General features: G+C 48.2%; 1 protein-coding gene across 1 annotated transcript in view; it reads right to left on the reverse strand.

Annotated features, from left to right (window-relative positions):
- Positions 1-14,284, reverse strand: part of LOC138296941 (beta-1,4 N-acetylgalactosaminyltransferase 2-like) — a 195,284-nt gene extending 181,000 nt beyond the window's left edge. The window contains exon 1 of the mRNA XM_069236461.1: positions 14,096-14,284. Coding sequence (XP_069092562.1) covers positions 14,096-14,283 — 188 coding nt within the window. The 5' untranslated portion in view covers position 14,284. The remainder of the gene's footprint in view (positions 1-14,095) is intronic.
- Between the last annotated feature and the right edge of the window lie 2,426 nt (positions 14,285-16,710).

Consider the following 16,710-nt stretch of genomic DNA (forward strand, 5'->3'; position numbering starts at 1 on the left):
TGCAGAAGCCTTGGGGTATGATTCCAACATGTTTGATACCAAACATGCCCAGGTTCGGAGTTACCATTATGTAGCTGGACACAGGTAATGGATGACCTGTGTCCTGTACATGGGTAAAATGGCTTCCCCATACTTACGAAGTCCAATGTAATGGAAATGCCATTTGTTGGGGCCCCTCTGCTCTTGCAGGGGTGCCCTCACACACAGGGACCTGCACCCTGCCTTCTGGGCTAGGAGGGTCTACCATAGGGCTGACTTGCAGTGACCTGTAGTGAAAGGGTGTATGCACCTTTTCACACAGGCTGCAATGGCAGGCCTGCAGACACATTTTGCATGGGCTCCCATGGGTGACAATACATACTGCAGCCCATGGAGAACCCCTGGTGCCCCAATGTCCTGGGTACCTAAGTACCATATACTAGAGACTTATAAGGGGGCACCAGTATGCAGATTGTGGAGTGCACAAAAGGTCCTAGGCAACCAAATTTAGAGGGAGAGAGCACAATAACTGTGGTCTTGGTTAGCAGGATCCCAGGGAAAACTGTTGAAGCACACTGAATGCAGACAAAAAGTGGGGGTAACCATGCCAAAAAGAGGGTACTTTCCTACATCCCCCATTGTAGAAAGTCAGCTCCGTAGGCTATAATGGAAATATGTTTCGTAAGCCTAACAATGGCTAGGAAAAACATAAAAATATCTTAAGTGGACTCAAATGAATGGTAATGATAAATGCAACAATTTGCCATTGTTGAATTTATCATAACTTATACAGAAAGGAGGTTATAAGACTTTCTGTTCTGTAAGCCAAATTCCAGCATGCTAGGGTCTCTCCTGATTGGTCAGCCCTAACAGGGCTAGCCATGCTGCTTTGATTAAAGTGGCCTGCACTGAGCAGAGGTTATCTGATTGGGTAGGTTGGCAGATGCGGAGGCCAGGTCAGGAAGGAGGCTGGTTAGATCAAGATGAGGCTTCTAAGGAACGCCAGTCAGAAAGTAATGTAACCAGGCTTGCCCTCTCACCCCTGTACTCCATAGATAGTTGGAAGGCTTAGGAAAGGATTTTGCAGATGCCCAGAGAAGGAGTTGATAGAAAATGAGCTACACCTGGGGGTTGGTTTAGCCAGGTCTTGCTCCTCTGGAGAGAAATCCACCATCTTGGAATGTTAAAGTGCAGTGCTGTAGTAGGCTGGACTGGCTTGTAGTGAGTACCAAGGGGTACTTACACCTTGCACAAGGCCCAGTTATCCCTTATTAGTGTATAGGGTGTCTAGCAGCATAGGCTGATAGATAATGGTAGCTTAGCAGAGCAGCTTAGGCTGAACTAGGAGACGAGTGAAGCTCCTACAGTACCACTTAGTGTCATATGCACAATATCATAAGAAAACACAATACACAGTTATACTAAAAATAAAGGTACTTTATTTTTAGGACAATATGCCAAAGTATCTCAGAGTGTACCCTCAGTGAGAGGATAGGAAATATACACAAGATATATGTACACAATACCAAAAATATGCAGTATAGTCTTAGAAAACAGTGCAAACAATGTATAGTTACAATAGGATGCAATGGGGACACATAGGGATAGGGGCAACACAAACCATATACTCCAAAAGTGGAATGCGAACCACGAATGGACCCCAAACCTGCAGGAAAGACACAAACCAGCAATGCAACAACGATGGATTTCCAGTCGAGGGTACCTGTGGAACAAGGGGACCAAGTCCAAAAGTCACAAGCAAGTCGGAGATGGGCAGATGCCCAGGAAATGCCAGCTGTGGGTGCAAAGAAGCTTCTACTGGACAGAAGAAGCTTAGGTTTCTGCAGGAACGACAAGGGCTAGATACTTCCCCTTTGGAGGACGGATCCCTCACGCGGTGGAGAGTTGTGCAGAAGTGTTTTCCCGCCGAAAGACCGCCAACAAGCCTTGCTAGCTTCAAATCGTGCAGTAAGTGTTTTTGGATGCTGCTGTGGCCCAGGAGGGACCAGGATGTCGCAAATTGTGTCAGGAGAGAGAGGGGACGTCGAGCAAGACAAGGAACCCTCTCAGCAGCAGGTAGCACCTGGAGAAGTGCCAGAAAGAGGCACTACAAGGATGCGTGAAACGGTGCTCACCCGAAGTTGCACAAAGGAGTCCCACGTCGCCGGAGACCAACTTAGAAAGTCGTGCAATGCAGGTTAGAGTGCCGTGGACCCAGGCTTGGCTGTGCACAAAGGATTTCCGCCGGAAGTGCACAGGGGCCGGAGTAGCTGCAAAAGTCGCGGTTCCCAGCAATGCAGTCTGGCGTGGGGAGGCAAGGACTTACCTCCACCAAACTTGGACTGAAGAGTCACTGGACTGTGGGGGTCACTTGGACACAGTTGCTGGATTCGAGGGACCTCGCTCGTCGTGCTGAGAGGAGACCCAAGGGACCGGTAATGCAGCTTTTTGGTGCCTGCGGTTGCAGGGGGAAGATTCCATCGACCCACGGGAGATTTCCTCGAAGCTTCTAGTGCAGAGAGGAGGCAGACTACCCCCACAGCATGCACCACCAGGAAAACTGTCGAGAAGGCGGCAGGATCAGCGTTACAGAGTTGCAGTAGTCATCTTTGCTACTATGTTGCAGTTTTGCAGGCTTCCAGCGCGGTCAGCAGTCGATTCCTTGGCAGAAGGTGAAGAGAGAGATGCAGAGGAACTCTGATGAGCTCTTGCATTCGTTATCTAAAGTTTCCCCAGAGACAGAGACCCTAAATAGCCAGAAAAGAGGGTTTGGCTACATAGGAGAGAGGATAGGCTAGCAACACCTGAAGGAGCCTATCAGAAGGAGTCTCTGACGTCACCTGGTGGCACTGGCCACTCAGAGCAGTCCAGTGTACCAGCAGCACCTCTGTTTCCAAGATGGCAGAGGTCTGGAGCACACTGGAGGAGCTCTGGACACCTCCCAGGGGAGGTGCAGGTCAGGGGAGTGGTCACTCCCCTTTCCTTTGTCCAGTTTCGCGCCAGAGCAGGGCTAAGGGGTCCCTGAACCGGTGTAGACTGGCTTATGCAGAAATGGGCACCAAAAGTGCCCATGAAAGCATTTCCAGAGGCTGGGGGAGGCTACTCCTCCCCTGCCTTCACACCATTTTCCAAAGGGAGAGGGTGTAACACCCTCTCTCAGAGGAAGTCCTTTGTTCTGCCATCCTGGGCCAGGCCTGGCTGGACCCCAGGAGGGCAGAAGCCTGTCTGAGGGGTTGGCAGCAGCAGCAGCTGCAGTGAAACCCCTGAAAAGGCAGTTTGGCAGTACCAGGGTCTTTGCTACAGACCACTGGGATCATGGGATTGTGCCAACTATGCCAGGATGGTATAGAGGGGGCAATTCCATGATCATAGACATGTTACATGGCCATATTCGGAGTTACCATTGTGAAGCTACATATAGGTAGTGACCTATATGTAGTGCACGCGTGTAATGGTGTCCCCGCACTCACAAAGTCCGGGGAATTGGCCCTGAACAATGTGGGGGCACCTTGGCTAGTGCCAGGGTGCCCTCACACTAAGTAACTTTGCACCTAACCTTTACCAGGTAAAGGTTAGACAAATAGGTGACTTATAAGTTACTTTAAGTGCAGTGTAAAATGGCTGTGAAATAACGTGGACGTTATTTCACTCAGGCTGCAGTGGCAGGCCTGTGTAAGAATTGTCAGAGCTCCCTATGGGTGGCAAAAGAAATGCTGCAGCCCATAGGGATCTCCTGGAACCCCAATACCCTGGGTACCTCAGTACCATATACTAGGGAATTATAAGGGTGTTCCAGTAAGCCAATGTAAATTGGTAAAATTGGTCACTAGCCTGTTAGTGACAATTTGAAAGAAATGAGAGAGCATAACCACTGAGGTTCTGATTAGCAGAGCCTCAGTGAGACAGTCACTACACAGGTAACACATTCAGGCACACTTATGAGCACTGGGGCCCTGGGTGACAGGGTCCCAGTGACACATACAACTAAAACAACATATATACAGTGAAAAATGGGGGTAACATGCCAGGCAAGATCGTACTTTCCTACACAACCCCCCCCAAACGAAGGACAATAAGACTAGCCATGACCTGATGAGTCTTCATTGTCTAAGTGGAAATATCTGGAGAGTCCATCTGCATTGGAGTGGCTACTCCCAGGTCTATGTTCCACTGTACAGTCCATTCCCTGTAGGGATATGGACCACCTCAATAATTTAGGATTTTCACCTTTCATTTGTTTTAGCCAAAGTAGAGGCTTGTGGTCTGTCTGAACAATGAAGTGAGTGCCAAACAGGTATGGCCTCAACGTCTTCAGAGCCCAGACCACAGCAAAGGCCTCCCTCTCTATGGCAGACCAACGCTTTTCTCTAGGGGTCAACCTCCTACTAATAAAAGCAACAGGTTGATCCTGGCCCTCAGAATTAAGTTGTGATAGGACTGCCCCTACTCCTAATTCAGATGCATCAGTTTGGACATAGAATTTTTTAGAGTAACGAGGGCTTTTCAGGACAGGTGCAGAGCACATGGCCTGCTTCAGCTTCTCAAAAGCTTTCTGACAGTTTGCTGTCCATAATACCTTTTTAGGCATTTTCTTGGATGTGAGGTCATTAAGAGGGGCTGCAATGGAGCCATAGTTCTTAATGAACCTCCTGTAATACCCAGTGAGGCCTAGGAAGGCTCTCACCTGAGTCTGAGTAGTAGGGGGAACCCAATCAATAATTCTTTGGATTTTCCCCTGAAGTGGTGCAATCTGTTCCCCACCAACAAGGTGTCCCAGATAAACCACCTTACCCTGCCCTATCTGGCACTTTGAAGCCTTGATAGTGAGGCCTGCCTTTTGCAGGGCCTCCAAAACTTTCCATAGGTGGACCAGGTGATCATCCCAGCTGGAGCTAAAGACAGCTATATCGTCTAAATATGCTGCACTGAAAGCTTCCAGCCCTTGCAGGACTGTGTTCACCAACCTCTGAAAAGTGGCAGGTGCATTCTTCAGTCCAAAAGGCATTACAGTGAACTGGTAATGTCCTCCAATGGTTGAAAATGCTGTTTTAGGTTTAGCATCTTCTGATAATTTGATCTGCCAATACCCTGCAGTCAAATCAAAAGTGCTTAGATACTTGGCAGATGCCAGTGTATCTATGAGCTCATCTGCCCTGGGTATAGGGTGAGCATCAGTTTTGGTTACCAGGTTGAGACCTCTATAGTCTACACAAAACCGCATTTCCGTCTTTCCATCTTTGGAATGGGATTTTGGTACAAGTACCACAGGAGAAGCCCATGGACTTTCAGAGTGCTCAACCACTCCTAGTTCTAACATTTTCTGTACCTCTTGCTTTATGCAGTCCCTGACATGGTCAGGCTGCCTATAGATCTTACTTTTGACAGGCAAGCTGTCTCCAGTATCTATAGTGTGCTCACACCAAGAAGTGGTACCTGGCACAGTAGAGAAGAGTTCAGAGAATGGATCTAGGAGATTTATGCAATGGTCTTTCTGCTCAGCAGTAAGACAATCAGCCAAAACTACACCTTCCACAAGAGCATCTTGTTCTGTGGAAGAGAAGAGATCAGGTAGAGGATCACTGTCTTCTTCCTGTCCCTCATCAGTTGCCATGAGCAGGGTGAGATCAGCCCTGTCATAGTAGGGTTTCAGGCGGTTGACATGGAGCACCCTAAGGGGACTCCTCGCAGTGCCTAAGTCAACTAAATAGGTGACTTCACCCTTTTTCTCAACAATTGTGTGGGGACCACTCCATTTATCTTGGAGTGCTCTTGGGGCCACAGGCTCCAAGACCCACACTTTCTGCCCTGGTTTGTACTGAACTAAAACAGCCTTCTGGTCATGCCATTGCTTCTGGAGCTCTTGGCTGGCCTGAAGGTTTTTACTGGACCTTTTTCATATACTCAGCCATCCTTGATCTGAGGCCAAGTACATAATCCACAATATCTTGTTTTGGAGCTTTTAAAGGTTGTTCTCAACCCTCCTTGACAAGTGTGAGTGGACCCCTAACAGGGTGACCAAAAAGAAGTTCAAAGGGGCTGAAGCCCACTCCTTTCTGGGGTACCTCCCTGTAGGCAAAAAGGAGGCATGCTAGAAGGATATCCCATCTCCTGCGGAGTTTTTCAGGGAGACCCATAATCATGCCTTTGAGAGTTTTGTTAAATCTCTCCACCAGTCCATTTGTTTGTGGATGATAGGGTGTAGTGAATTTATAAGTTACACCACACTCCTTCCTCATGGCCTTTAAGTATGCAGACATGAAATTGCTTCCCCTGTCTGATACTACTTCCTTTGGAAAGCCCACCCTGGAAAATATTCCCAGGAGGGCCTTTGCCACTGCAGGTGCTGTAGTGGTCCTTAAAGGAATTGCTTCAGGATATCTTGTGGCATGGTCCACTACCACCAAGATAAACCCATTGCCTGAAGCAGTAAGAGGGTCAAGGGGGCCAACTATGTCAACCCCTACCCTTTCAAAGGGAACCCCAACCACAGGCAGTGGAATAAGGGGTGCCTTTGGAGTGCCACCTGTTTTGCCACTGGCTTGACAGGTTTCACAGGACTTACAAAACTCTTTTGTGTCCTCAGACATCCTAGGCCAATGAAACAAGGGAACAAGCCTGTCCCAAGTTTTCATTTGACCCAGATGTCCAGCTAGGGGAATGTCGTGGGCAAGAGTTAGGAGGAACTTTCTGTACTCCTGAGGAATCACTAATCTCCTGGCAGCTCCAGGTTTAGGATCCCTTGCCTCAGTGTACAAGAGGTTGTCCTCCCAGTAAACTCTTGCAGAGTCACTGACATCCCCATTAGCCTGTTTGACAGCTTGCTGTCTTAGACCCTCTAATGTGGGACAGGTTTGCTGTGCCACACTCAGCTCCTCCCTGGCAGGCCCCCCTTCACCCAAAAGCTCAGCAGTGTCTGCTTCCAGCTCCTCTGGTGTAGGTTCTGCACAGGGAGGGAATTCTTCTTCCTCAGAAGTTGAATCCACTGTAGAGGGAGGGATAGTAGGAAGTGGTTTGCTTCTACTAGCCCTAGCTTTAGGGAGCACTTGGTCCATTGTTCCAGGATCCAAGCTTCCCTGTCCTTTTTGCTTTTTGGCCTGAGCCCTGGTTAAAGCAAAAATATGCCCTGGGATGCCCAGCATTGCTGCATGGGCCTCCAACTCCACATCTGACCAAGCTGATGTCTCCAAATCATTTCCTAGTAGACAGTCTACAGGTAAATCTGAGGTTACCACAACTTTCTTTGGACCAGTAACCCCCCCCCCCAGTTGAGATTTACAACAGCCATGGGGTGGCTAAGTGTGTTGTTGTGAGCATCGGTTACTTGGTACTGGTGACCAAGTAGGTGTTGTTCAGGGTGGACCAGTTTCTCTTTGACCATAGTCACACTGGCTCCAGTGTCCCTGTAGGCCTGAACCTCAACACCATTTATTAGGGGTAGCTGCTTGTACTTATCCATATTAAGGGGACAAGCAACTAAGGTGGCTAAATCAATAGCCCCCTCAGAGACTAACACAGCCTCTGTGGTCTCCCTAACCAGACCAACCCCAACTAAGTTACCAAAAGTGAGCCCAGCTACTCCCTTGGATTGGCTATTAGTAGGTTTGCTCCCACCACCACTGCTATTAGTAGGGACACTAGATGTAGCAGTAGGGGTTGTAGTGGTAGGAGGCTTGATGCTTTTCTTTGGACAACTGGGATCTGTTGTCCAATGGCCTTTTACTTTACATAAATATCACCATGGTTTCTTTTCTTTGTTTTGATTAAAAGAGGATTTGGGCCCACCACCCCCACCAGAGTGTTTTTGTGGGCCTGATGAAGACTCATTTTTAGATTTGTCCCCACCCTTGTCAGAAGACTTACCATCCTTCTTTTTGTTGCCATCTTTGTCACCCCCTGTATGAACTTTTCTGTTCACCCTTGTTCTGACCCATTTGTCTGCCTTCTTTCCCAATTCTTGGGGAGAGGTCAGATCAGAGTCCACCAAGTACTGGTGCAACAAATCAGACACACAATTATTAAGAATATGCTCTCTCAGGATCAAGTTATACAGGCTGTCATAATCAGTAACTTTACTGCCATGTAACCACCCCTCCAAGGCCTTCACTGAATGGTCAATGAAATCAACCCAGTCTTGTGAAGACTCCTTTTTGGTCTCTCTGAACTTTATCCTGTATTGTTCAGTGGTTAAGCCATAACCATCCAGGAGTGCATTCTTAAGAACTGTAAAATTATTGGCATCACTTTCTTTCACAGTAAGGAGCCTATCCCTACCTTTTCCACTAAATGATAGCCATAGGATAGCAGCCCACTGCCTTTGAGGGACATCCTGTACAACACAGGCCCTCTCAAGTGCAGCAAACCACTTGTTAATGTCATCCCCCTCCTTATAAGGGGGAACTATCTTGTGCAGATTCCTGGAATCATGCTCTTTTGCAGGATGACTATGGGGAATACTGCTGCTGCCACCATGGGTTTCAAAACCCAACTTCTGTCTTTCCTTCTCTAGTTCTAAAGACTGTCTATCCAAATCCAGCTGTTGCTTTTTAAGCTTCAGTCTGGTTTGTTCCACCCTCAACTTATTGAGTTCCCTTTCTAACAATCTGTCATCAGGGTTGGTGGGAGGGACATTCCTAGATACAGAGGTATGATGGGAATGAACAGAAGGAGACCTGTCCCTTACAGAGGGCACCCTAACAGCTTGGCTGACAGTGTAATGTGAGAGCACATCATCTGTATGATGTGACTCCACCTCAGTACCAACTATGCTAGGCTGTCTAGTAATGGGCAGGCTAAGAAGTTTCTTTCCTGAACCTTTTCCTGGGGGAGTCCCTGGATCAGATTGGGAACCATTAGCTACTTTTTCAACAGATGGGGCACTTTAAGCCTTATCTTGTTCTCTAAGCATGTTAAGTAACAATTCCAAGGAAGGATTCTTCTCTACACTCAAACCTCTCTCTATGCAGAGACTCCTTGCTCCTTTTGTGCTAAGGTGATCATATGCAATTTTGGACAGGTCAACATTTTGGCCTGTGCCAGACATTTTTAGAGAGAGTTAAAGTGATAGAAAAAGAGAAAAAAGTTTGTCAGAGCTTTTTAGAAAGACAGAAAAAAACTTTTTAAACTTTTAAGAACTTTTTGAAAGTTTAGAAGTACTTTTCAGCACTTTAGAAAAGAGTGAAAAGAGGAAATGCAAAACTTTTTAGTTATGTGTACACACACTGAACTTGTTTTGTATATTTTTCTCTTATGAAAAGTACAATGACAAGAGTGGTAAGTAGTCTCAAAGCACTTATCCCACCGCTGCACAACCAATGTAGGAGGCTGGACTGGCTTGTAGTGAGTACCAAGGGGTACTTACACCTTACACCAGGCCCAGTTATCCCTTATTAGTGTATAGGGGGTCTAGCAGCATAGGCTGATAGATAATGGTAGCTTAGCAGAGCAGCTTAGGCTGAACTAGGAGACGAGTGAAGCTCCTACAGTACCACTTAGTGTCATATGCACAATATCATAAGAAAATACAATACACAGTTATACTAAAAATAAAGGTACTTTATTTTTATGACAATATGCCAAAGTATCTCAGAGTGTACCCTCAGTGAGAGGATAGGAAATATACACAAGATATATGTACACAATACCAAAAATATGCAGTATAGTCTTAGAAAACAGTGCAAACAATGTATAGTTACAATAGGATGCAATGGGGACACATAGGGATAGGGGCAACACAAACCATATACTCCAAAAGTGGAATGCGAACCACGAATGGACCCCAAACCTATGTGACCTTGTAGAGGGTCGCTGGGACTATTAGAAAATAGTGAGGGTTAGAAAAATAGCCCACCCCAAGACCCTGAAAAGTGAGTGCAAAGTGCACTAAAGTTCCCCAAAGGACAAAGAAGTCGTGATAGGGGAATACTGCAGGAAAGACACAAACCAGCAATGCAACAACGATGGATTTTCAGTCAAGGGCACCTGTGGAACAAGGGGACCAAGTCCAAAAGTCACAAGCAAGTCGGAGATGGGCAGATGCCCAGGAAATGCCAGCTGTGGGTGCAAAGAAGCTTCTACTGGACACAAGAAGCTTAGGTTTCTGCAGGAACGACAAGGGCTAGAGACTTCCCCTTTGGAGGACGGATCCCTCACGCCGTGGAGAGTCGTGCAGAAGTATTTTCCCGCCAAAAGACCGCCAACAAGCCTTGCTAGCTGTAAATCGTGCGGTAAGCGTTTTTGGATGCTGCTGTGGCCCAGGAAGGACCAGGATGTTGCAAATTGCGTCAGGATAGAGAGGGGACGTCGAGCAAGACAAGAGCCCTCTCAGCAGCAGGTAGCACCCGGAGAAGTGCCAGAAACAGGCACTACAAGGATGCGTGAAACGGTGCTCACCCGAAGTTGCACAAAGGAGTCCCACGTCGCCGGAGACCAACTTAGAAAGTCGTGCAATGCAGGTTAGAGTGCTGTGGACCCAGGCTTGGCTGTGCACAAAGGATTTCCGCCGGAAGTGCACAGGGGCCGGAGTAGCTGCAAAAGTTGTGGTTCCCAGCAATGCAGTCTGGCGTGGGGAGGCAAGGACTTACCTCCACCAAACTTGGACTGAAGAGTCACTGGACTGTGGGGGTCACTTGGATACAGTTGCTGGATTCGAGAGACCTCGCTCGTCGTGCTGAGAGGAGACCCAAGGGACCGGTAATGCAGCTTTTTGGTGCCTGCGGTTGCAGGGTGAAGATTCCGTCGACCCACGGGAGATTTCTTCGGAGCTTCTAGTGCAGAGAGGAGGCAGACTGCCCCCACAGCATGCACCACCAGGAAAACAGTCGAGAAGGCGGCAGGATCAGCGTTACAGAGTTGCAGTAGTCGTCTTTGCTACTATGTTGCAGTTTTGCAGGCTTCCAGCGCGGTCAGCAGTCGATTCCTTGGCAGAAGGTGAAGAGAGAGATGCAGAGGAACTCTGATGAGCTCTTGCATTCGTTATCTAAAGTTTCCCCAGAGACAGAGACCCTAAATAGCCAGAAAAGAGGGTTTGGCTACCTAGGAGAGAGGATAGGCTAGCAACACCTGAAGGAGCCTATCAGAAGGAGTCTCTGACGTCACCTGGTGGCACTGGCCACTCAGAGCAGTCCAGTGTGCCAGCAGCACCTCTGTTTCCAAGATGGCAGAGGTCTGGAGCACACTGGAGGAGCTCTGGACACCTCCCAGGGGAGGTGCAGGTCAGGGGAGTGGTCACTCCGCTTTCCTTTGTCCAGTTTCGCGCCAGAGCAGGGCTAAGGGGTCCCTGAACCGGTGTAGACTGGCTTATGCAGAAATGGGCACCAAAAGTGCCCATGAAAGCATTTCCAGAGGCTGGGGGAGGCTACTCCTCCCCTGCCTTCACACCATTTTCCAAAGGGAGAGGGTGTAACACCCTCTCTCAGAGGAAGTCCTTTGTTCTGCCATCCTGGGCCAGGCCTGGCTGGACCCCAGGAGGGCAGAAGCCTGTTTGAGGGGTTGGCAGCAGCAGCAGCTGCAGTGAAACCCCTGAAAAGGCAGTTTGGCAGTACCAGGGTCTGTGCTACAGACCATTGGGATCATGGGATTGTGCCAACTATGCCAGGATGGTATAGAGGGGGCAATTCCACGATCATAGACATGTTACATGGCCATATTCGGAGTTACCATTGTGAAGCTACATATAGGTAGTGACCTATATGTAGTGCAGACGTGTAATGGTGTCCCCGCACTCACAAAGTCCGGGGAATTGGCCCTGAACAATGTGGGGGCACCTTGGCTAGTGCCAGGGTGCCCTCACACTAAGTAACTTTGCACCTAACCTTTACCAGGTAAAGGTTAGACATATAGGTGACTTATAAGTTACTTTAAGTGCAGTGTAAAATGGCTGTGAAATAACGTGGACGTTATTTCACTCAGGCTGCAGTGGCAGGCCTGTGTAAGAATTGTCAGAGCTCCCTATGGGTGGCAAAAGAAATGCTGCAGCCCATAGGGATCTCCTGGAACCCCAATACCCTGGGTACCTCAGTACCATATACTAGGGAATTATAAGGGTGTTCCAGTAAGCCAATGTAAATTGGTAAAATTGGTCACTAGCCTGTTAGTGACAATTTGAAAGAAATGAGAGAGCATAACCACTGAGGTTCTGATTAGCAGAGCCTCAGTGAGACAGTTAGTCACTACACAGGTAACACATTCAGGCACACTTATGAGCACTGGGGCCCTGGGTGACAGGGTCCCAGTGACACATACAACTAAAACAACATATATACAGTGAAAAATGGGGGTAACATGCCAGGCAAGATGGTACTTTCCTACAAGTGCTTTATGGGACAAGAAGATACCACACTTTGGAGGAAGATGTCGTACCTCTGGGTGGTGGCCTGCAGCTCATTGGACAGAATCCCCCAGTGACTGTCCCTCAAAATGACGGAATAAAGGTGGCTGATCTGCATTGGAATTCAGATCTGCTGCCTGAAACCACAAGAAAAAGAAGAACTGTCCTGCTGAAACCCTGGTTTGCAACCCAGAGGCCTGCACACTTAAGGACTGCCTGTTGCACACTGGAACCACAGCCCAAAGTACTTCGCCTTGCTTCAAAATGGATTCAGGAGTGGACTCCCTAAAGCAACATGTTAAAAGAGCTTCCCCGCACCAACTTCCACAAAAGACCTCAGGCTGGAGGGCGTCCAGTGGACTTGAAAGGATTTGGCCAGGTGCATTGTGGGAATTGTAGTCTCAATGTCCCAAGAAGCAACTTGGATTCTGGAACCTTGGATTGGGGTTGTGGGTCACTTTCCTGTATCACACTTCCACAAAAGTCCCCAGCCTGGAATGCATCCAGTGAACTTGCAAGGTTTTGGCCAGGTGCATTGTGGGAATAGTAGTACCAATGTCCCAAGGAGCCTTGGATTGGAATTGTGGCCCACTTTCCTGTATCAAGAATCACTTCTGGAAATAAGTGCAAAGTGTTACATTGCAGGTGGCTGGAACTCGACTGTGTCCTGGTCCAGTGCAATCTTTCCTCTACGCGCTATTGGCTTCTAAGTGCTAGTTACCTTCACAAATTCATATCTCTGGTTCCCTATACTGGATTTTTGTTGTTGAGATATTGTTTGAAAGAAAACAATATTTACTGTTTTTATAAATTGGTGTTGGATTTGTATTGTGTGTTGTTTGTTACTTATTTACTATCTTGGTGTATTTAAATGCTTTACACACCTGTCTCCTGAGTTAAGCCTGACTGTTCATTGCCAAGCTACTAGGGGTTGAGCCAGGGGCTACTTTGTGGGACCCTGACTGGGCACAACCCTGTGTTGGGGGTGTATTGCTGGAGGTACGTGTGTCCTTACCCCTACCAATACCCAGCCTCGAACACCTTGTGATCAAAGCGCGTTGTGCTGAAGGTTTGAGTGAAATTAGTTACTCAGATATTTATTTATCCTCTAGTTTCAGGAATATCAGTGTTTCCACTGAACAAAACATCAAACCTATAGCAAATGGTAGCTGGTTCAGTATAACCTCAATGTTCTAAGGATGCTCCTCTTGCCCTTAGAGACGCACTAGACATATATCAGCGCCCAGCAGAGTGCCGGGTCAGGGTGGTAATATCCAGTGGCTCTGCTTTCTCTTATTCCATTCCCTTTCCCAGGGACTAGAGTTAACCAACACACAGCTGTGGATGAGAAGTGCAGAAGCATTCATCACTCTCACTGGATCCAGACTGGGAGTTAGTGCTTTCCGACACTTAGGCCATGAGTTAGAGTTTGGCGACGGGTTACTCCATCACAACGGTGAGAGAGATCCCGACCGCCGTATTAAGAGTTCCATAGGCTATAATGGGATTGTAATACGGTGGACGGGATATCTATCAAGTTTGTGACGGACAAACCCTCTCCGCCAAAGTCTAAATGAGGCCCTTAGTTCCTTGCCACGCTAAGCATGGGACCATCGGCTGGTTATCTGGATCATACATGGTCTACGCCAGGAAAGCTGTGGGTGTGTGATGCCCTCTACTACTCTGTCCATCACACCCCACTAGCACCCGCTGTTTCCTACCTGTCTAGCTCCAGTGGTTTCCTACTTGTCCACATTCCCTTGATCCTCTAGAGAGAGAGAGGTCCGTTACCTGATTCCGCTGTAGGAGAATTTGCTCAGATACGTTTCTTCTGGGAGAAGCTTCAGAGTTGGTGGGGGCAGCGTCTCCGCAGGCGAGGGGCTTGGATCATCGTTTTGTGAGATCAATATCTTCCTTCTCATAAAGAGTCCAATGGAAAGCCCCACAACGAGAAGTACTGCCAGAGACCTGAGCTTCATGCTGAGGGAAACAGAGACGAGAGCATGAGAGGTGAATTACAGGGCCTTGTTCGACTTACTAGAGAGACAGAAAGAGAGAAAGCAAAGAAGAATAACAGCCTATGAGAGAAAATGCAGAAGAGAGGAAGAGAAAGATTGTGACAGAGAAAGTGAGTGAGAGAGAGTGAAAACTTTACTAGAAATATTGCCAGAGTTTTAAGCTTCATGCTGAGGGGCGCACACTAGAACATTAGCAAACATCCAGTAAACAACAGCAAGAGGGAGAGTGTGTACAGGTTTGGGGGGGCGGCATGTACAGGTCAGGAGGGGCAGCACATACCGGTCAGGAGGGGCAGCACGTACAGGTCAGGAGGGGCAGCACGTACAGGTCAGGAGGGGCAGCACTAACATGTCAGGAGGGGCAGCACTAACATGTCAGGAGGGGCAGCACTAACATGTCAGGGGGGTAAGAACGTACAGGTCAGGAGGGGCAGCACGTACAGGTCAGGAGGGGCAGCACGTACAAGTCAGGGGGGGCAGCACGTACAGGTTCAGGAGGGGCAGCACGTACAGGTTCAGGAGGGGCAGCACGTACAGGTCAGGGGGGGCAGCACGTACAGGTCAGGGGGGGCAGCACATACAGGTCAGGGGGGGCAGCACGTACAGGTTCAGGAGGGGCAGCACGTACAGGTTCAGGAGGTGCAGCACGTACAGGTTAGGGGCGCAGCACGTACAGGTCAGGGGGGCAGCACGTACAGGTCAGGGGCGCAGCACGTACAGGTCAGGGGGCAGCACGTACAGGTCAGGGGGGCAGCACGTACAGGTCAGGAGGGGCAGCACGTACAGGTCAGGGGGGGCGCTTGTGTACAGGTCAGGGGGGCGCTTGTGTACAGGTCAGGAGGGCCGCTTGTGTACAGGTCAGGAGGGGGCAGCACGTACAGGTCAGGAGGGGCAGCACGTACAGGTTCAGGAGGGGCAGCACGTACAGGTCAGGAGGGGCAGCACGTACAGGTTCAGGAGGGGCAGCACGTACAGGTTCAGGAGGGGCAGCACGTACAGGTCAGGAGGGGCAGCACGTACATGTCAGGGGGGGCAGCACGTACTGGTCAGGGGGGGCAGCACGTACAGGTCAGGGGGGGCGCTTGTGTACAGGTCAGGGGGGGCGCTTGTGTACAGGTCAGGGGGGGCGCTTGTGTACAGGTCAGGAGGGGGCAGCACGTACAGGTCAGGAGGGGGCAGCACGTACAGGTCAGGAGGGGCAGCACGTACAGGTCAGGAGGGCCGCTTGTGTACAGGTCAGGAGGGCCGCTTCTGTACAGGTCAGGAGGCCACACTTTGTGTATCCCTCTTCTAAGTCATGCAAGACCAGGCATACCCTGTTTAAAGAGGCCATGTGTGGTCTTTCTGTGCATTCAATACCTTTGCCATATTTGTATTCCCTAAGATGGAAGAGCAAGCCTCAGAGTTACTGACAGGAGAAAAAGACAGAGAGAAAGAAGAAAAGAAATGGAATGGCAGAGAGAGAAAGAAAGTGAGAGAAAAAGAGAAGCGAGGTGAAGAGAGATGTACGAATATTTGGAACTGTGATTTCCTAATTACGATTTCATGAGAATCGCAATTAGGAAACCGCAATTCCAAATGTAAGAAACTCCACTGAGTTTCTTTTATGATTCCCGGTAGGTCACAAATAGACCTACCTTATTAATATTAATGAGGTAGGTCGCAACTTGCGACCCACTGGGAATCGCAAAAATCACAGGGATGCTGGCCTGCTGAGGACAGCAGACCTCCACATCTGTGATTGCTTTTAAATAAAACAATTTTTTTTTTTTTTTTTTTTTTTTTAAATGCAGCGCGTTTTCCTTAAGCGTTTAAAAAGAAAAAAATGAAATGTTTCAGTTTCATCTTTTAAGAGTAGGTGGTAGTCCGTGGGACAACTGCCTGCTCTTAGAAAGCGTTTTTGCATGTATTCACGAAGTGGAAGGGATCCTGTAGGAAGTTGGCTTTGTATGTACTATTTCAAAGTAAGAAATAGCATGCACAGAGTCCAAGGGTTCCCCTTAGAGGAAAGATAGTGGCAAAAAGAGATAATTCTAATGCTCTATTTTGTGATAGTATGGTCGAGCAGTAGGCTTATCAGACGGTAGTGTTAAGCATTTGTTGTACACACACAGGCAATAAATGAAGAACACACACTCAGAGACAATTCCAGGCCAATAGGTTTTTGTATAGAAAAATATATTTTCTTAGTTTATTTTAAGAACCACAGGTTCAAGATTTACAAGTGATACTTCAAATGAAAGGTATTTCATATAGGAACTTTAGGAACTTTGAATTAGCAAAATAGCATATGCAGTTTTTACACAAATGACATATAGCTATTTTAAAACTAGACAGTGCAATTTTCAACAGTTCTTGGGGGAGGTAAGTGTTTGTTAGTTTTTGCAG

This window comes from Pleurodeles waltl, chromosome 5, assembly GCF_031143425.1.
Source record: "Pleurodeles waltl isolate 20211129_DDA chromosome 5, aPleWal1.hap1.20221129, whole genome shotgun sequence".
Lineage (NCBI taxonomy): Eukaryota > Metazoa > Chordata > Amphibia > Caudata > Salamandridae > Pleurodeles > Pleurodeles waltl.